The following is a 19,532-nucleotide window of genomic DNA, read 5'->3' as shown; positions in this document are numbered from 1 at the left end:
TTTTTAGCTGTTACCAGCAGAAGGACTTGTTGAAACTGCAGAAGCAGCTTTTCATGGTGTGGGAAGGAGGAAGGGGGAAGGAACGAGCTGTGAGGAGTTTTGTGGCCCAGGGTGGAGGGAGGGTGAACTTCCCTTTGCCGAGGGTGGCGGGAGCCTGAGGAACTGGGGAGGGGGTGTCCCTGTGAAATAGACATTTTTGGAGTTTACTCACGTTAACAAAATGAACTAAGCATTTATATTTTAGCTCATAGAGTTATGTATTGAATTTTAACCTTTTACTTAAGACACCTCTGCCTGGTACAAAGGGCATAGGAAAATGCAAATTTCTGGAGCTTCTTGCATAAAGAACAATACCAGAAGAGGCAAAGAACCCAGATAAAGAAGCTCCTCTGTCTCCAAGCCCATCAAGACTGACAGACCTACTCAGATCAGCACCAAAGGACCAAAAGCGCACGCGCAGAGAGGAAAAGTTCAAAAGTTCAGCCATGAGGAAGACCAAAATCTTCAGCCTCAGCACCACCGAGAGACCCCCGTACGACCACCACAGCAAACCAGGCGTGCCCAGAAGGGCGGGGACTCATTTAGCGTGAGAGGCGAGGACAGGCGGGGCCAGGGGTTGAATATGCATGAGAAAGTTGTGCAGTGTATTGCATATGGAACGTCTTTAAGAATAAAAGTGTGGGTCAGACTGAGGCTCGGGGCACAAGTTTTGGAGAGCGATCTCACTTGTGCCGGGTGCTGACATACACACCCACCTCATAACTACCCCAGGTTATGGAGTCTATTTAATTATTCCGTGTATGGCTTCACCTGCAGCAGAGAAATACTGGCTGTGCTGTGTGGTCTGTGAGAGCCCCAGCCCGAGTCTGGGAGCTAAATCCAGCTGGGAAATCCAGCTGCAGATGTCCCAGCCTCTGCATCGGCTGCTCCTCATGGCCCTGGCGGGGCTCTGCAGCTGCCAGTGCAGAAAAATAAACATGACCTTTGTTTGTTTGTTTGGTGGGGGTTTTGTTTGTTTTGTGTTGGTTTTTTTTTGTTTGGTTTTTTGTTGTTGTTGTTGTTGTTGTTGTTTTTTGTTGTTGTGTTTGTTTTTTTTTTGGTTGGTTGGTTTTGGGGTTTTTTTTTGTTTTTGTTGTTGTTGTGGGAATATTTTTGGGTTTTTTGGGGTTTTTTGGGGGGGTTTTGAGTTTGTTTTGCTTTGTTAGTTTTGTTACAGTTTTGCTTGTTTTTTGTGTTCTTTTTTTTAACAGACTTTTGAAAGAGCTGTGTCTTACTGCGTTATGTTTGTTTGTAAGGAACAGCGCATTGATTATTTACCCTGGGGGGGGGGGGGGCTTGGTTCCAGAAACGTGTGTTCTGGCGAGGTGGCAGGACTGGCCCAGGTCTCCCTGAGGTCCCTGGTTTGGCACAGAGCCGCTGGGACAGCTCAGTGCGTTTCTTATTATTAGTTTGTACTGACCAACAGCTTCACTGCTGCTGTCGCAGTCGTTATTGCTAACACGAGCACGCGGACTGGCGGCGCGCGGCCGAGCGGGAGGCAGGGATTTGTTCTGGGGGCAGGGCAATGGCTCCCGGCCTGGATCAGGAATGGTGTGGCCAGCAGGAGCAGGGAGCTCATCCCCCTGTGCTCAGCACTGCTGAGGGCACAACTCGAGGGCTGTGCCCAGCTCTGGCCCCTCAGTTGGGGAAGGACGTTGAGATGCTGGAGCGCGTCCAGAGGAGGCAACGAGGCTGGAGAGGGGCTGGGAACATAATTCCTGTGAGGAACGTTTGAAGGAGCTGGGGGTGCTCAGCCTGGAGAAGAGGAGGCTCAGTGGTGACCTCATTGCTCTCCACAGCTCCCTGAAGGGAGCTGCAGACAGGTGGGGTCGGTCTCTTCCACCGGGCAGCACTGACAGAACAAGGGGACACAGCCTCGAGCTACGTCAGGGGAGGTACAGGTTGGGTATTGGGAAAAAATTTTCACCGAAAGAATAATAAAGTACTGGAATTGTCTTCCCAGGGGGGTGGTGGAGTCACCATCTCTGGATGTGTTTAAAAAAGACTGGACATGGCACTTGGTGCTATAGTCCAGTTGAGGTGTTAAGGCACAGGTTGGACTTGATGGTCTTAGAGGTCTCCTCCAACCTCTTTACTCTGTGATTCTGTGGTTCTGTGGTTCTGTGGTTCTGGCTGCCCTGGCTGTCTCGAGACCCTGGCAGGGAGCTCGGAGACCTTGGCACCAAGTCAAAAACACCTGTGGCTTTGATTTTAGCCCGTGGAAAAAACTGCCAACTCTGTGTGAGGAATTACAAGCCACAAGGGTTTGAGCAGTGTGGTAGCTGAATTAACACAGGGTAGAAAAAGTAGAATTTTGGGGTTTTTAGAATGGGGTTCAAGGGGACAAGATGGATGGATTTTGGTGTGTCCTGACCTTCTTCTCCTTCTCCTTGTCCTCCACATCTTGCTGTGATGGTGACACTGTTGTATTGTTTTAAGGCAGAGACACACTGTCCAACACAGATTATAGATATTGGCATGTTACTGTAAACAGAGCACACACAGTTTTGGGTAAAAAATGGCAACAGCAGCCCAGGGGACAGGAGTCTGTCACGGACCGACCTGCTGGACAGACCGCAGCTCCTCGGGAAAGCATGGTACAGATAAGAGAAAATAAACAACCTTGAGAAGCCGACCCTGCGCATTCCGACTCCTCCTCTGGCCGCGCGGGCTGGAAACCGGGACCGCTGCACTCGTGGGGTCACCTCGACTGCCAGACCCCCGAGACCCTGGGATCCGAGGCGACGTTTGTGCTGCAGGGGTGGCTCTGCCGCTGCCCCCAGCCCCGCTGCAGCCGCCCTGCGCGCTCCCCTGCGGGCCCTGCAGCTCCTGCGCCCTGCTCTGAAATAAAAAACAACCCAGGCACTGCCCCCAAGCTCTGAAATAAAAAACAACCCAGGCATTGCCCCCAACTCCTGAAATAAAAAACAACCCAGGCATTGCCCCCAACTCCTGAAATAAAAAACAACCCAGGCACTGCCCCCAAGCTCTGAAATAAAAAACAACCCAGGCACTGCCCCCCAACTCCTGAAATAAAAAACAACCCAGGCACTGCCCCCCAACTCCTGAAATAAAAAACAACCCAGGCACTGCCCCCCAACTCCTGAAATAAAAAACAACCCAGGCACTGCCCCCAAGCTCTGAAATAAAAACCAACCCAGGCATTGCCCCCCAACTCGTGAAATAAAAACCAACCCAAACGTTGCCCCCCAACTCGTGAAATAAAAACCAACCCAAACGTTGCCCCCAAGCTCCTGAAATAAAAACCAACCCTAACGTTGCCCCCAAGCTCCTGAAATAAAAACCAACCCTAACGTTGCCCCCAAGCTCCTGAAATAAAAACCAACCCAAACGTTGCCCCCAAGCTCCTGAAATAAAAACCAACCCAAACGTTGCCCCCAAGCTCATAACACCCCCCACGTCCCCTCCTAAAAGCTGAGTTTAACGTGGTACCGTCAGATTTACCGCTCCCGTTCTGCGCACGTGAGAAATCCGAACATTTCCCTCCTGGAGCGCCTGGTGCGGCTCCTGGCGCTGGATTTGAGGAGATCTCCTTGTCTGAAGGGCCGAGTTTAACAAGTCTAAGTGCCGAGTTCTACGTTTTGGCCACAAAAATCCCCTCCGGAGGGAAGGGGCTGTGCTCATTAACTGCTTAATTAGGGCTTTTGTAACCCCTACCTCGGAGCGGGAGGTGGCAGGGCCGTGGCCGGAGGGTCTGGTGTGGGACACTCCCCGTGGGCTGGAGCTCTCATCTCCCACCCGGAATTCCTTCAGATCTCCAGAAACAGGCAATTTGCACCTCACTCGGCAAATCCTGGCGTGGAGAGGCCTCAATTACGTCTGTCCAGGAAGAGATGACAAGTACAGGAGTGTTAGGTATTGCTTTTCAGCGTGAGGCCTTCGGGATGCGGAAGTGACGGTAAATGACTGAGTAGTGTCAGCGGCAAGTTTTGATAGGGCGACACAACGATTTTTAAAAATTCCCATTATTCTTGGTTCCTATTAGAGTGGCTGTGACAGCAAGCCAGCACCTTGCCAAAATCCTCCTGCATTCAGAAAGAATACGTTGCATTTTTCAGGGGACAAGGTATTTCGCACGCCTTTTCCCATTCTGTTTCGTATTCAGAGGGCGGCTCAACACCATGAGGGCAGCAAGGCCTAACGTTTCAGTTCTAAAACGTCTTTTCCTTTTCAGCTGAGCTGCTGTGGGGAGCTGCCTCGTGCCGGGTGAGGGGATGCGGAGGGGGGAAGCAGAGCTGTGTGCAGGGCTGGGATTGCCGGGCTCCCAACTCCTCTTGTGCAGCCCTGCCCGGGGCTGAGCCCCCAGCGTGGGCAGCAGGGCAGGGGGGATTCTGCCCCTGTGCCCCTGTGCTCAGCTGAGAGCCCACCTGCAGAGCTGCCCCAGCCCTGGCTCCAACAGCACAAGGACGTGGAGCTGCTGGAGCCAGCCCAGAGGAGGCCCCGGAGCTGCTGCCAGGGCTGGAGCCCCTCTGCTCTGGAGCCAGCCTGGCACAGCTGGGGCTGTTCAGCTGCACAAGAGAAGGCTCCAGGGAGAGCTCAGAGCCCCTGCCAGGGCCTCAAGGGGCTCCAGGAGAGCTGCACAGGGACTGGGGACAAGGCCTGCAGGGACAGCACACAGGCAATGGCTTCCCCTGCCAGAGGGCAGGCACAGGTGGGAGATTGGGAACTGGGAATTGCTGGCTGGGAGGGTGGGCAGGCCCTGGCACAGGGTGCCCAGAGCAGCTGTGCCTGCCCCTGCATCCCTGGAAGTGCCCAAGGCCAGGCTGGACAGGGCTTGGAGCAGCCTGGGACAGTGGGAGCTGTCCCTGCCCATGGCAGGAGATGGGATGGGATGGGCTTTAAGGTTCCTTTCAATCCAAAGCATCCCAGTGTCCTCTGATTTGAGACATTTTGTACCTGTGGGGCTGCATGCCTTTGGGGCTGTGTTCCCATGGCCACATTTACGGGGTCGCCCTCGCGGCCCAGAGCGTTCCCCCTGTGCTGGCACTGCCAGCCTTGTCCTGCTCTGGAGCCACCATCGGGAACGGACCCTGAGGGGCTGGAGCGTGGCCAGGGCAGGGAACGGAGCTGGGAAGGGGCTGGAGCCCCAGGAGAGGCTGAGGGAGCTGGGAAGGGGCTCAGCCTGGAGAAAAGGAGGCTCAGGGGGGACCTTGTGGCTCTGCACAGCTCCTGACAGGAGGGGACAGCCGGGGGGGTCGGGCTCTGCTCCAGGGAACAGGGACAGGAGGAGAGGGAACGGCCTCAGGCTGGGCCAGGGCAGGCTCAGGTGGGACACCAGCAGGAATTTCCTCATGGAAAGGGTCAGGAACTGGAACTGCCCGGGGAGGTTTGCAGTGCCCATCCCTGGAGGAGCCCGAGGAGGGCCTGGACGTGGCACGCAGCGCCCCGGGGTGCTGGCCCGGCGGGGCAGAGGCACAGCCCGGCTCCCGGTCCCGCGGGGCTCTCTCCCCTCACGGACCCGCGGGGCTCTCCCCCTCAACGGACCCCGAGCTCTCCGTGTTCCCGGTCCCGCGGGGCTCTCTCCCCTCACGGACCCCGAGCTCTCCGCGTTCCCGGTCCCGCGGGGCTCTCTCCCCTCACGGACCCCGAGCTCTCCGTGTTCCCGGTCCCGCGGGGCTCTCTCCCCTCACGGACCCCGAGCTCTCCGTGTTCCCGGTCCCGCGGGGCTCTCTCCCCTCACGGACCCCGAGCTCTCCGCGTTCCCGGTCCCGCGGGGCTCTCTCCCCTCACGGACCCCGAGCTCTCCGCGTTCCCGGTCCCGCGGGGCTCTCTCCCCTCACGGACCCCGAGCTCCCCGCGCTCCTCGCCCGCGCCGGGCCCGGCCGCTCGCCGCGCCGCTGGAGCGCCACCCGCCAACCACAAACACAAACGCGCCCGCCCGCGCCGCTCCCCGGCGCCGCGCAGGCGCCGCGGGACCCGGATGTGGCGCATGCGCGTCGGCGGCGGCGGCGGCCGCGACGGCGACAGCGGCAGCAAACAAACCGCGAGCGGCGCGGCCGCGGCCAGCGCGGGCAGGAGGCGGCGGGGGCGGCCGGCAGCGGGCGGCCGCTGCCCCCCGGCGCCCGCCAGCGCCGCCCCGCCCCGCCCCGCCGCGCGGAGGGGAGGGGGCGGAGGCCCGGGCCTTCCCCCGCCGCCGCCGCCGCCGCCCCTCACGGCGGCCTCGGGCCGCGCCCGGACGGCGGCCCAGGTAACATCCGCTCCCGGCTCCCGCCCGCCCGCCGCGCCGGGATCCCCTCCCGGGCTCCTTCCCCGCCCCCTTCCCGGCCGCTTCCCCGGTCACTTCCCCACCTTCCCGGGCTCCTTCCCCGGCCCCTTCCCGGGCTCCTCCCCCGCTCCCTTCCCCTCCTTCCCCGGCTCCCTCGCCACCTCCCCTCCTTTGTGGCCCCCCCCTGCCCTTGGTCTCATCCCCACCTCCCTCCCGTCCCTTCATCACCTCCTCCCTGTCCCCTTCCCACTTCCTCGCTTTTCCTCGTCGAGAAGAACACAAGAAACCCCCCCCCCACCCCACCCCACCCCACCCCCCGCTACCAAACTTTTTAGCCTTACGTTCTAAACGCTGGCAGCCATCCTGTCCCCGGCCGAACATGGCCCCGCTGTCCGCACTCGGCCCCGCGGGCTGGAGAAGCCCCCGCGGAGGTTTTGTGTGGGCTCCTCAGCCCCTTGGCATCCATCTGCCGTCTCCTGCGGGATGCAGAGGGCGGTGCTGACCGCGGGTTGCGGGGGCGGGGGTGCACAGAGGGTGTTGATGAGGGATGGTTGCCCCTCTGCCGTGCTCCCACGGAGCCTGTGTTAAACGAGGGTGTGTTAATGAGGATCGCTGCCCCTCTGCCGTGCTCCCGCCCGTGCCCGTGCCCGAGCCCGGGGTGTGGGTCCGGGGCAGCTCGGTGACCCGTGGGGCTCGGAGGTCGGGCCGTGCTGGCGGATGGGGTGACCCAGCCTCGGGCTGGGGCGTTGTTAGAGCCCAGACCGAGTGCCGCGGACACCCGGCAGCGCCGTGCTCGCTCACCGGCACTTGCCAGCTGTCCCGGCTCGGAGCGCCGTGCTCCTGCGGGGGACAGCTCAGAGCTCCTGTCCCATCTCAGAGCTCCTGTCCCAGCTCAGAGCTCCTGTCCCAGCTCAGAGCTCCTTTCCCATCTCAGAGCTCCTGTCCCATCTCAGAGCTCCTGTCCCAATCTCAGAGCTCCTGTCCCAATCTCAGAGCTCCTGTCCCAGCCCAGAGCTCCTGTCCCAATCTCAGAGCTCCTGTCCCATCTCAGAGCTCCTGTCCCAATCTCAGAGCTCCTGTTCCATCTCAGAGCTCCTATTCCATCTCAGAGCTCCTGTCCCAATCTCAGAGCTCCTGTCCCATCTCAGAGCTCCTGTTCCATCTCAGAGCTCCTGTCCCAGCTCAGAGCTCCTGTTCCATCTCAGAGCTCCTGTTCCATCTCAGAGCTCCTGTTCCATCTCAGAGCTCCTGTCCCAATCTCAGAGCTCCTGTCCCAGCCCAGAGCTCCTGTCCCAATCTCAGAGCTCCTGTTCCATCTCAGAGCTCCTGTCCCAATCTCAGAGCTCCTGTCCCAGCTCAGAGCTCCAGTCCCATCTCAGAGCTCCTGTCCCATCTCAGAGCTCCTGTCCCGGCTCAGAGCTCCTGTCCCAGCTCAGAGCTCCTGTCCCAGCTCAGAGCTCCTGTCCCATCTCAGAGCTCCTGTCCCAGCTCAGAGCTCCTGTCCCAGCTCAGAGCTCCTGTCCCAGCTCAGAGCTCCTGTTCCATCTCAGAGCTCCTGTTCCATCTCAGAGCTCCTGTTCCATCTCAGAGCTCCTGTTCCATCTCAGAGCTCCTGTCCCAGCTCAGAGCTCCTGTCCCATCTCAGAGCTCCTGTCCCAGCTCAGAGCTCCTTTCCCAGCTCAGGGCTCCTGTCCCATCTCAGAGCTCCTGTTCCATCTCAGAGCTCCTGTTCCATCTCAGAGCTCCTGTCCCGGCTCAGAGCTCCTGTCCCAGCTCAGAGCTCCTGTTCCATCTCAGAGCTCCTGTTCCATCTCAGAGCTCCTGTTCCATCTCAGAGCTCCTGTCCCAGCTCAGAGCTCCTGTCCCAGCTCAGAGCTCCTGTCCCAATCTCAGAGCTCCAGTCCCATCTCAGAGCTCCTGTCCCATCTCAGAGCTCCTGTCCCGGCTCAGAGCTCCTGTCCCAGCTCAGAGCTCCTGTCCCAGCTCAGAGCTCCTGTCCCATCTCAGAGCTCCTGTTCCATCTCAGAGCTCCTGTCCCAGCTCAGAGCTCCTGTCCCATCTCAGAGCTCCTGTCCCAGCTCAGAGCTCCTTTCCCAGCTCAGGGCTCCTGTCCCATCTCAGAGCTCCTGTTCCATCTCAGAGCTCCTGTTCCATCTCAGAGCTCCTGTCCCATCTCAGAGCTCCTGTTCCATCTCAGAGCTCCTGTTCCATCTCAGAGCTCCTGTCCCATCTCAGAGCTCCTGTTCCATCTCAGAGCTCCTGTTCCATCTCAGAGCTCCTGTCCCATCTCTGGGCTCCTGTCTCAGCTCAGAGCTCCTGTTCCATCTCAGAGCTCCTGTCCCATCTCAGAGCTCCTGTTCCATCTCAGAGCTCCTGTCTCAGCTCAGAGCTCCTGTCCCAATCTCAGAGCTCCTGTTCCATCTCAGAGCTCCTGTCCCATCTCTGGGCTCCTGTCTCAGCTCAGAGCTCCTGTCCCAGCTCAGGACTCCTTTCCCATCTCAGGGCTGCTGGAATGGCAGCTTGTCCTCCTGGCCCTTGCCTTTCCCTGTGACTGCAAGGAGTTTCTTCCTACTCTGCATTCATGAACCTCTCTGGATTTGCTTGTCGCATAAGCACGCATGTTTAATATTGATTCGGGAACTTTATTTGAAAGAGCTGAGGCCCAGGGAGAAGCACCGAGTGCCTCACGCTGATTAGAATTCTTTTTTTAAGTAGATAGCTCTTTACATAATGCATTCAGGCTGGGCTGGCACAATGGGGATGTGAGCTCTGAGAGGAATCGACTGACTTGGTGAGAACAAAGGTGCTGAGAGCAGATCCTGGTGAGGACCTGCTCTTAGGTTCCTGCAGGGATTTTAGGGCTCTGTTTCTCTCTGCTGTTAACCTCCTGAAAAACTGTACTTTTGGTCGGGGCTGGAATTTTTCATGCCTGCCGTGCCCAGAGGTGAGTTTTTTGTTAAGCTCTAGCAAACGCAGAGAGCACCATCCCTGTGCAGATTACTGTAGAGAGCAGATGTTATCTAGCACACCTCTTGCTGGGCTGTGGAAATCACACCACTCCTGGGCAGGCAGGGCTCCACTGTCCCTTCTGCGTGAGGTTCTGGCAAACCTCTGTGTCACGGGAGCCTCCCCAAGGGGATCCTCCGGGACTGGGTTTGCTCTGTCATTCCACGAGAGGAATTCCACCACCTCTCCTAGGATTTCATCTCCCGCTCCCCTGGTGCGGGGTAGAGCCCTGGGGTTACCCCCGGGGCTGGGGTGTGTGGCTGGAGTGGCAGAGGAGGCCGTGTGCTGCGGTGGGCAGATCTTCCAGCTCTGACCACACAAGAGGCCTGTACTGAAAGGAGGAATTGTTTTCCGGCTGTGTGCTTTCTCAGAAAGTGAGAATCAGAAAGGGCAGAGAAATGCGTAAAGCGGAACTCCCCCGGGGTGTAAAACACGCGGTGCAGTCGCGCTATTAGAGCGGGGTTAGCTTTTCCCTCGTGTGCTGCCCCCTGCGCTCAGAGGGAAGGCGAGGTTGGAGCGGGGTTACCGTGGTGTCGATTCCCCACCCTGGGTCCGGGGCGCTCGGGAAGCGCTTCTGGACAGGGCTGGATGCGCCGGTGCGAGCCGGGAGGAGCGAACGTGCCCGCAGCTGCTGCTGGGCGCGCATTCCACACCGGCCTCTCCCGCGGAGAAATGCCTGCTCCGGCTTCCCAAACGCGAATTTCTGTCAAGAACAAAACTGGTGCCGCTCACAGTTTCCTTCAAGCTCTTCTCCAGCTCCCTTTATGCTGCCATGTGTCTTAAATTTCGGTGGCTGCTGCCAGAGAGATGAGGAGAATTGATACTGATGATTCAGATGCGCGCACAAAAATAGTGTTCTGGGGACTGTTAGCTCTGCCGCAGGGAGCAGGGGGAGCGTGGTGCCTTCTCGCTGCTCCTTCCCTGCTCTTTAATGCTAATTGTTCTCACGTCTACAAACATTTTGCTGCTGTTCACCCGTGGGGCAAGTAGATAATAGTCTAATGTGCTGGAAAGTGTCTGCACTTGACTCACGTACTCGCACCTTCATCAAATCACGAGCTGCTTTTTGTTTTATTGGTTTATGGATTTTCCTCTATCGTGTTTATCATAAAACTTCTGCCCTTGCATTATTAAACAGCAGAACTCTGTAGTAATGTTTTGGTGGTTAAAAGCCATCGAATGTATTCCTGACATCTTTGTGTTTGTCTGATTTCCGAGGCAGCAGCTGAGGCAGGAGCCTTTCTGGTCCTTCGGTGGTGTGAAATGTTCTAGCGAGATGTCAATTTGCACGCTATTCTAATTAGCCGGTTCGTTAGTGTCACGTTACTGCCTGCTATCAGAATGCTGGAAATCTGTCTGGGATGGCTGTTCCTCATGAATCACACTCCCAGAGCACCCCTGGCAGCTTTAGGCAAGCAATTCTTGGTTTTCCTTAGATACATTTCCCCAAAAATTGCTTTCGTGTAGCTTGGAGACGCAGTTCTGTTCTTTCAGGTGTGTTCTGCATTAATTCGTCTCCCCGCTCGCCCTGGAACCTGACTGCCCAGAATTGCATCCCGCAGGCTGGTGTGGCTGCGGCCTGTCCTTGTCACTTTGTTACAGCGCGCGTGGCTTTGTTTTGCTGGGGACCGTGGCCACGGCGTGCCAGGACGCGCAGCGAGGGATGCTGTGCTGATGATGATGATGATGGTCATCTCGGGCGCTCTGCGGGGACACTGGCTGCCTTCTGAGCAGTTCGTGCAAGAAGTGGCAGCACGTAAAAACCCTTTTTTCTTTGATTTTCAACTCCGCACACCGGTTGGATTTCCATCACAAGGGTGCACTCGGGCTCTGTGGATGCGACAGCCTGGTCAGAGAGCGAGAAAGCTGGCTAAGTTTTCCCAGAATCGGTCTGAGAGACTTTAGGGAGTTGAAAATAAATGATAGGTTATTATCATAAACAACCTGCAGGTGTTGTTTTCCTACTCTGTGTTTTCTTGTTTTTCTCAAGGATTGTTTATAAGGAAGGCGTCCCGTTAATTAGCCGGTCAGGTGAAATGTACTGATTAATTGACCAGCCGGGTCTGTCTGTATCGGAGCAAGGTATAAAAGAGGATCAGGGGTGAAGCTGCTCACTGTGTCCTCCGGAGAGTCTGTGTCGTTTCTTTCTCAGCCGTGACAGGGCTCCCCGTGCGCGGTCACAAATCCATCGTGCGTTGTGCCCTCCGTGCGTGCTGTGCATTGCCCTGTCTGAGCGTTCATCAGCCCTCCCCACCAGCACCTCTGCACCTGCAGCGCCCTGCGTGCATCTGGCACCTCTCTTCTGAGCTGATCCCAGCACTGCTTCCCTCTCTCCATCAAACCTGGCGCCTGCAGGAGCTATTTTTCCAGCTGATACAAGGCTGTGCTATGTATTTTAACTTTTTTTTTTTTTTTTTTTTTTCCCTTAAGCATAGCATTCAGCATCTCGGCTCTTGCGAGCAAAGTGTTAACCTGTGGTCCCTCCAGGTCACGCTCCTTCTCACGTAGTTTTCCCTCTGAACAGTGAAGGCTCCCGAGTGTTCTGACGTTTGGGAAACCCCTGGTTTGCAGTGGGAAGTGCAGGAATGAAGCGCACGTGCTAGGAGAGCGGCGTGGAGGGGGCGTTGGCCTCCTGCCCCTACCTTAAGGCAGGTACCCAGTGGGTTTTGCTGCCGCATTTTTAGGCTGAGTTTCCTGGTGAGCCCGATCCCCGTGCAGCTGGGACTGGCCTGGGCCGCAGTGTACACGCAGTGGGGCTGTGGGGCTGCTGATTGCCTGCATCGTGTTCCTCCCCTGACTCCAGCTCCGTCCCAGCCGCCTGCCGGGGCCGCTGCTTGCTGCCTTGGCGTTGGTGGCTCTCCCCAGATTGCAAAGTGTGGCTTCTGTGCGGGGCGAGGGGGAAGAGAAACCACTTCTCAGTGGTGGAAGTATTCCTCTAAGGCTGCTTCTAACGTGTAGGAAAGGATGTGAGTGTTTCTTAAGGACCTGGGTTTGCAGCTTCAGAGCAGATCTCAACCAGATCACAGTGTTGAAAATGGGAGTTGTTTGGATGAAGGGATTTTTCAGCTAAGTTTAAAAATTTGCCTGGCTGAATGACTAGCTTTAGTAAGGTTTTGGGGACTTCTAGCAGCCCCTGCCTTTTATGCCTCAGAGGAGCTTCTGCACAGCTGTAGCAACAACTCCACAAAGGCAAGGAAGTGAAATCCACGTGAGGTTTTTTCCTAACCATGAAAATCAGAAAGACTTTTTTTCTGTTTCTAAACCCCCTTCTTCAGGCTCCGTGTGTGTGTGTCTGCCTGTTGTTTTGTAGAACGTCGAACTGAAACGTACCTCAGCAACTCGTGGGCCTCAAGCGAGGCCGTCCAAGTGATCCTATCTCTTAAATACTTAATTTGCTGCCTGAAGAGTTGCTGGGAGCGTTTGGAAGCCGTGTTTTCCTCACCGTGTTTTTTTGGCACGTGAAACTATTGTTCCTGGGCTGTGCTGGCCTGTAACGCTGTCTTGCTGGTGCGGCTGAGGTGGAATGTTGGATTTCTGTTCCATAAAAGTGTTGTTTATGCCTTCATCTGCTTTTTTGTGCGTCGCCTGTGTTCTCTGGCTGATCAGGAACACCTCGCTTCCCCAGAAGGGAATGCCCTCCCGGGGGTTGTGCAAGGGATGCCGAGTGTGAAACCTTGTCTCTGTTATCTGGTCACAGCAGTAAGATAATCGCTGTTTGGAGAGAGTGTGTCCCAGCTGATCCAGAAACAGCGGCGCAGTCTGGGTCAGCGGGGCTTGTTTTGCATTCCTGCCCTAAAACAAGTATAAGTAGGGTGCGGGCAGTGTCCTGACAGCTCGGTAGGGCTCCTTCTCCCTCACAGGTCAGTCAGCTGTGTTCGATTGCAGTTCTGCAGGGCGGCGTGCTGGGAGAGCAGCCCGCTGTGTTGTTCAGGTAACTGTTTCTGGCAGGTGTCACGGTCTGGGGCGTGCCACCAGCGCAGTGTTTGCGCTGTTGCACTGCTGCTTCGTGCCTTGCGCTTTGCTGCGGGGGCTGCATTTCAGCGCTGCGGCGAGGCGGCCGTGGGGAGGCAGCGGGTGTAGTGCAGCAGCAGTGGTGTTTGTTCAAGCCTGCGTCTTGTCTGCAGGCAGGGAGCAGTGCCAGTTAGCAGCTGGTCGTTGTTCTCCAGAGAGAAGTTTGCTGCCGGTCGTCAGAGGCGATTTAAATCACCCGGCTGTCTAAACTTTGTTTTGTCTTTGGGATTTACCTCCCCTTCGGAGGTTCTTGTTCTGAAACTCGGGTTACCTGGAACTGTAGCTGTTGTTTGCTTGTTCTGTAGCTTGCTCGCGGTTATTGAAACGCGTTACTTTGCGTAGCACAGAATCATAGACTTGTTAAGGCTGGAAAAGACCTTTAAAACCGTTGACCCTGAGTGAAATCGGGTGCCTGTCTGTAGCTTTGTTAAACACTAGTTAGCGCTTTGCATTAGCTCGGCCCTGTTCTGTGTGCTGCCTCCTCGCTCTCTGCACACAGCGTGGTAAGGAGGTGCCGAGGCGCCTCTCCAGCGTGTGACTGAGCTAAAGACGGGCTCCTCCTTTATCATAAAACTTCTGCCCTTGCATTATTAAACAGCAGAACTCTGTAGTAATGTTTTGGTGGTTAAAAGCCATCAAATGTATTCCTGACATCTTTGTGTTTGTCTGATTTCCGAGGCAGCAGCTGAGGCAGGAGCCTTTCTGGTCCTTCGGTGGTGTGAAATGTTCTAGCGAGATGTCAATTTGCACGCTATTCTAATTAGCCAGTTCGTTAGTGTCACGTTACTGCCTGCTATCAGGATGCTGGAAATCTGTCTGGGATGGCTGTTCCTCATGAATCACACTCCCAGAGCACCCCTGGCAGCTTTAGGCAAGCAATTCTTGGTTTTCCTTAGATACATTTTCCCAAGAATATGTGAGAAACTAAATTTGCGGCGTGTGAAACCTGGCCTGCCCTCAAAACACCCTGGTGCTCCTGGAGAAAGGCGTCGCAGCGCTTGCTGGCGCTGGTGCCCGCTGCCGTCGCCCCTCTCTGCTGTGGCACCGGCACTGACACAGCTCCTGAACTGCCCCCCCGGTCACACAGCAGCAGCAGCAGCACCCAAAATCCTGAGCCGCTGGCCCGGCTTCCAGAAGTGCTGAGCAGTCACAAGTTGGGCGCAGGGGCAGCTGAGGGGTGACTCAATGTTTCTGGAGATCATTCCGCTTAAATGAGGTCCTGCTTTGCTGGGTCTGAGCCTTCCTGAAAGCCGGCAAGCAGGATCCTCATTCATGCTTTGGGGGTTGTAGGAGATAAAGCTGCGTGTCTAATTTTAATCGCCTCTTTATTTAAAGCTCCTTTAGCTAATAGCTTTATCAGGGCACTTATTTGTGATTACTTATGCGTGTCTATCTGGGGTGGTGTTCTGTATTTAAGGAAAATGATGTTCTCTTCTGTTTTAGCTGACAGGCTTTTACAGATTAGTGTGAGTTGCCGTAGAGAATGACTGGCAGTTTAAGCTTGACTTTAGAAAAGGGGCTTATTGAATTGAAGCACAAAAAAAAAAAACAAAAAAAACCAAAACCAACAGCACAGAGGGATACATTTTAATAGCTAGGTAAAATCCGTGATCCTACTCAAATTTAGAGATAATTGTTTTCCTTTGGGAAAAATTAAGTGCAGAAGCATCCTTACAAAAGAAGAAAAGGCTTGAATACGGGAGGGAGGGGGAAGAATTTTCACCGTGTATTTTTTCAAGTGTACTAAAGCGTGATGTATTCCAGTTAAAACTGTAGAAAATACCAGATAAGGAAGAGTTTGCTTCCGTTTAAAATTGTGCTGGGTTTGTCTAACAGCATTCATTTTACAAGGAGGGAAGCCATGTGTTCGCACTGTGTGATGCCATAACTTTCTAAATTAACGTCCCACTCTTATTTTTGTGCAACACATTTGTTTCCAATAAATAGCTGCTACTTCAGTGCCTCTAATAACATGGAAAATTCCAGTGCAGTAACAGGTCTCCGACTGGATGTGTTCCTCCTCAGATAAAGTGACAGGCTTGTTTTTCCCTGAAGTTTTGAAATCAGATATATTTTATTTACACGGTGGGGAATGGCACGGTAGTTTTCAGAAGGGCTGGTGTTATAAGCTTACTCAGAAAGCGCGGTGGAATCACTTCTGTGTGTTTGCTGCCAGTGTTTTAGGGAAGTCAGAGCCTGTGGAAATGTCTTGGCTGGTGATTACATGAAGCCAGAGCTGCCTGAAGGGCCAGAGCACCTCTTTGTCAGCATCGGGCTCCTTCTCTGAGGAAGACAAGTGGGAAGGGGTTTGTCTGAGTGGCTCTGGGTGGTCCGCCTTGCTCCAGAAGAGACAAATGCTGGGGTTTCCATATCCTGATACAGGCGATCCTGGTTCGCATGAACGTGTATTAAGAGTTCTCGCCTTTCCCGTTAGCAAGGAGAAGTAGAGCCGGTGTGAGGTGAGAAGAGCTGAGCTACGGGCAGGGCTGCTGAGTAAAGCTCGCGGGGGATTTGGTGTGCCTTGGTGCTTCCTCACTGCTCAGGGTTTGTTCAGATCAGCGCCCCGAGGCTCCCGCTCCACGTCTCATCCTGCGGGGTAAAACCTGGGAAATCATTGTCACTGTTCTCCTGACTCATTTAAGGGTCCCTGCCTTTCTGTATGCACTTGCTATGCATATAAACGGTAACCTTTATTTAAGTGATGTTACTAAGGGAAGAATAAATCTTTCATCTAAAACTGTGCAGGCCGCCCCTTCGGCATGTTTTAGCTATCATGGGACAAGCAATGCAGTTTTTTCATGTGCTTTTAATATCCTGCACTTAGCTTGAAAATAAAAGAAGGAAAAAAAGCCACAGACTTCCTTAGAAACATGATCTGCAATTTGTTAAAAACAATTCTAATGTAGATATTTTTTCCTCCTAGGTTTTACCAAGGGACAGTACATCTAACACTTAACTCGGATCATCTCTTGTTCATCAGCTTGAAAATCATAACAGCCCCCAAAACCGACATTTGATCTGAAAGAAAAAGCTGTGACAAATGGACAATATGTCTATTACTAACACACCAACAAGTAATGATGCTTGTCTGAGCATTGTTCACAGCTTGATGTGCCATCGACAAGGTGGAGAGAGCGAAACTTTCGCAAAACGCGCAATCGAGAGTTTAGTTAAAAAGCTAAAGGAGAAAAAGGATGAATTGGATTCTTTGATTACAGCTATAACCACAAACGGAGCTCATCCTAGCAAGTGTGTTACAATCCAGAGAACGCTGGATGGGAGGCTGCAGGTTAGTACCAGTGCAAACCAGACGTGTTCCTGCGGGAGAGCTGCGCGGCAGGGAGCGGCTCTGCCCTGAGGGATGGGGGACAGCTCAGCTCTGCCCCGAGGGACAGGGGACAGCAGCTCTGCCCTGAGGGACAGGGGACAGCTCAGCTCTGCCCCGAGGGACAGGGGACAGCAGCTCTGCCCTGAGGGACGGGGGACAGCGGCTCTGCCCTGAGGGACGGGGGACAGCTCAGCTCTGCCCCGAGGGACAGGGGACAGCGGCTCTGCCCCGAGGGACGGGGGACAGCTCAGCTCTGCCCCGAGGGACGGGGGACAGCGGCTCTGCCCTGAGGGACGGGGGACAGCTCAGCTCTGCCCCGAGGGACAGGGGACAGCAGCTCTGCCCTGAGGGACAGGGGACAGCGGCTCTGCCCCGAGGGACGGGGGACAGCGGCTCTGCCCTGAGGGATGGGGGACAGCGGCTCTGCCCTGAGGGACAGGGGACAGCTCAGCTCTGCCCCGAGGGACGGGGGACAGCTCAGCTCTGCCCCTGGCACGTTTGGGGCCGTGGCCGCAGTAGGAGCCTTGTCCTGCGGAAGGAGCAGGAGGCGTCGCTCAGCTGTTCTGTGCACAGGGCAGGGCAGGGCAGGGCCCCCACGAACCCGGCGCTGGTGCCGTGGGTGCCGGGACGGTTCCGTGCTGCTCACGGGCCAGCTCAGCGCTGCTCAGCAGCCGCAGCGCCGCGGCCCCTGGCTGAGGCACCCGCCCTGGGGCTGTGCTGAGAGCGTGCTTTAGCCGTACTTCATCAGGACTCGGTCCCTGTCCGGCCTGGGCTGTGACCTCCTGCTCCCAGGGCAGATGGCACGGTGGCTGGAGAGCTCTCTGTCTACCCTAGAGGCATTTTATTTATTTATTTATTTATTATTTGTTTATTTCTATTAATGTATTGGCATTCCTCTGCTTGTAAATTCCTGACAGTGTAGCTTAGCACCTTGTTCCTCTTCTGGGGCAAAGCTCCTTCACATCCGTGGTGGGGAAGGCGACCACGCCTAGCGCCTCAAGCACAAGCTCTGCTTCTGCCATTTTGTGCCCGGTGTTTTTTACTTAAGAATCACAGCGTTGACTTAACTCTGGCAAAACCCTAATAGAAGCTTGTTGCTGTTGGGCACAGGACTTGGGTAGGCCGTGCAGGAACTGTGCACCACCTTTTTTTTTTTTTTAAATAGATGTTGGTGATGGAGAGAGGGCGTAGTGTTGTTTGTCCCCTTCCCTTTCTGCTTCTCGCTGTGTGCGGTGCAGCACCTCGCTACGTTCCCAATCAGCTTTTGTGTCTGACTTTTCAGGTGGCTGGCCGCAAGGGATTCCCTCATGTGATTTACGCCCGGCTTTGGAGGTGGCCTGATCTTCATAAAAATGAACTCAAGCATGTTAAATATTGTCAGTATGCTTTTGACTTGAAGTGTGACAGTGTCTGTGTAAACCCTTACCATTATGAGCGTGTCGTGTCGCCTGGCATCGGTGAGTACACCCTTGAATTGCAGCGGAGCGGTGGGGGTGAGGTGTGAAACGTTTAGGAAATGCAGGCCTGAGTTAGAAACATTAACTTTTAATGGCCTGATCATAAATTACCCTCAGGTGCTCTTATCTTTCCTAGTGCAGTTACTCCTTTGCCTTTGTTCCAGATCTGTGGCTACAAATTTCGCGATTGTGGAGGGAGAGTTTGTGGCTTTTGTTTAAGCCTTTCTGTTGGGCTTGCACGCAGCTCTTGCAGCTGTTGTGCATCCTAGGAGTAACTGGGCAGGGAGGTCCTGCGGTGGAAGGGGGTCTGATGAGCGGAGTCCGCAGCGCCGACTTTGAAGGGCCGATAAATGCTTTGAAGCGTTGTGAGATCCGAATACATTGCTCTCTGCAATTCCTTTCTCTGTCTTCTCTTTAAAGATCTCTCGGGACTGACGCTGCAGAGCTCAGGTGAGTCGCTGTGTTTGCTGCTGGGTTTCTGCGGGCACGAGCTGCGCCAGACCCTCCCGGGTCCCTCTGCCTCGCTGCCAGGGCCCGCGGAGCTCCCAAAAACCAGCTCGGGACCGCGTCAGGGGCCAGGATCGATAAATCCCTCGGGCAGAGGCTCCGGCCAGGCCCGGAGCTACGTCCTGTTGTCGTTGATTCCCACCTGTGAAAGCCAGCAGAAAACCAAAAGCCCCACGGCTCAGTGCTGCTGATTAGTAAAAAGAGACACTCAAAACTGCCTGCACCTGTGTGATATGCTAATTAATTGGATTGGGAGTGCTAAATGTGATTTGATAAGCAGGATAAGAAGGAAAGAATGGAAATTCTGTAGTTAATTCTGCAGTTGGACAAAGGAGGCTGATAGTCTTGCTTTCCCTGAAGCTTGAGAGAAATTGGACATGAAATCTCGCATGAGCGTTACTCAGAAATCTGAGATTCTGCTGCTGGTAACTGCTTTATTTCAGGGCTTGTTTTATTCTCCTCCCAGAGGAAGTTCATGGAGAAAGAAACTTGTGAGATCCAGTGATTTTAGTGCATTATTAAAAGTATTCAAGCAAAAAAGAGCTAGAACAAATCCCACCAAACATCCTCACAAACTTAACTTGACAAGGTGTAACCCATGTGCTCATCTCTGCTGATTTGCATTGTTACCTGTGCCTTCTGAAAAACTGTCCACCTGTACAGAATCAAAGCTGAATTTTCCATTGTTTAATGAAATAATTTCATTATTTAACGCCAGCAGCTAAATACGTAATAAGCATGCCCTTGTCCTGCTCCTGGTCTTGCAGAAGGAAACAGGTTTTGGCATATTTTAGTCTGCTTTAAAAAGGAGCATGGGAGGTGATGTGATGTAGGAGTTACTGGCAAGTATAGAAATTAATTGCTGCAGTGTCAGTGGTAATTCCCGAGCACTGTGTGTGGAATAGTCTGAATTACTGACTACCCCGCTGAACACAGAGTGGTTTCCTGTGGTCTTTGA

The 19,532-nt window shown here is 54.7% G+C and overlaps 1 protein-coding gene and 1 long non-coding RNA gene across 6 annotated transcripts in view; one reads left to right on the top strand and one right to left on the bottom strand.

The window, feature by feature from the left end:
• Positions 1 to 2,353: 2,353 nt before the first annotated feature.
• On the bottom strand, positions 2,354 to 6,682 carry LOC128821724 (uncharacterized). 3 transcript variants are annotated; one of them, XR_008441217.1, is made up of 4 exons: positions 6,607 to 6,682; positions 3,718 to 3,879; positions 3,493 to 3,597; positions 2,354 to 2,880 (listed from the first exon to the last, which is right to left on the bottom strand). It is a non-coding gene; the product is annotated as an uncharacterized LOC128821724 (long non-coding RNA). The 3 variants fall into 3 exon arrangements; XR_008441218.1 differs by lacking the exon at positions 6,607 to 6,682 and having other exon boundaries at positions 2,354 to 2,523; positions 2,662 to 2,880; positions 3,718 to 4,196; XR_008441216.1 differs by lacking the exon at positions 6,607 to 6,682 and having other exon boundaries at positions 3,718 to 4,196.
• SMAD4 (SMAD family member 4) overlaps positions 6,147 to 19,532 on the top strand; it is a 28,831-nt gene continuing 15,445 nt past the window's right edge. For all 3 annotated transcript variants that reach the window (XM_054002955.1, XM_054002954.1, XM_054002953.1), the window contains exons 1-4: positions 6,147 to 6,247; positions 16,206 to 16,571; positions 17,893 to 18,067; positions 18,488 to 18,517. In XM_054002955.1, the coding sequence (XP_053858930.1) occupies positions 16,323 to 16,571; positions 17,893 to 18,067; positions 18,488 to 18,517 (454 nt within the window). In that variant the 5' untranslated portion in view covers positions 6,147 to 6,247; positions 16,206 to 16,322. The remainder of the gene's footprint in view (positions 6,248 to 16,205; positions 16,572 to 17,892; positions 18,068 to 18,487; positions 18,518 to 19,532) is intronic.

Source organism: Vidua macroura, chromosome Z (genome assembly GCF_024509145.1).
Source record: "Vidua macroura isolate BioBank_ID:100142 chromosome Z, ASM2450914v1, whole genome shotgun sequence".
In the NCBI taxonomy this organism is placed as follows: Eukaryota; Metazoa; Chordata; class Aves; order Passeriformes; family Viduidae; genus Vidua; species Vidua macroura.
The sequence above is the reverse complement of the archived record's forward strand: the minus strand, read 5'-3'. Positions and strand labels throughout refer to the sequence as shown.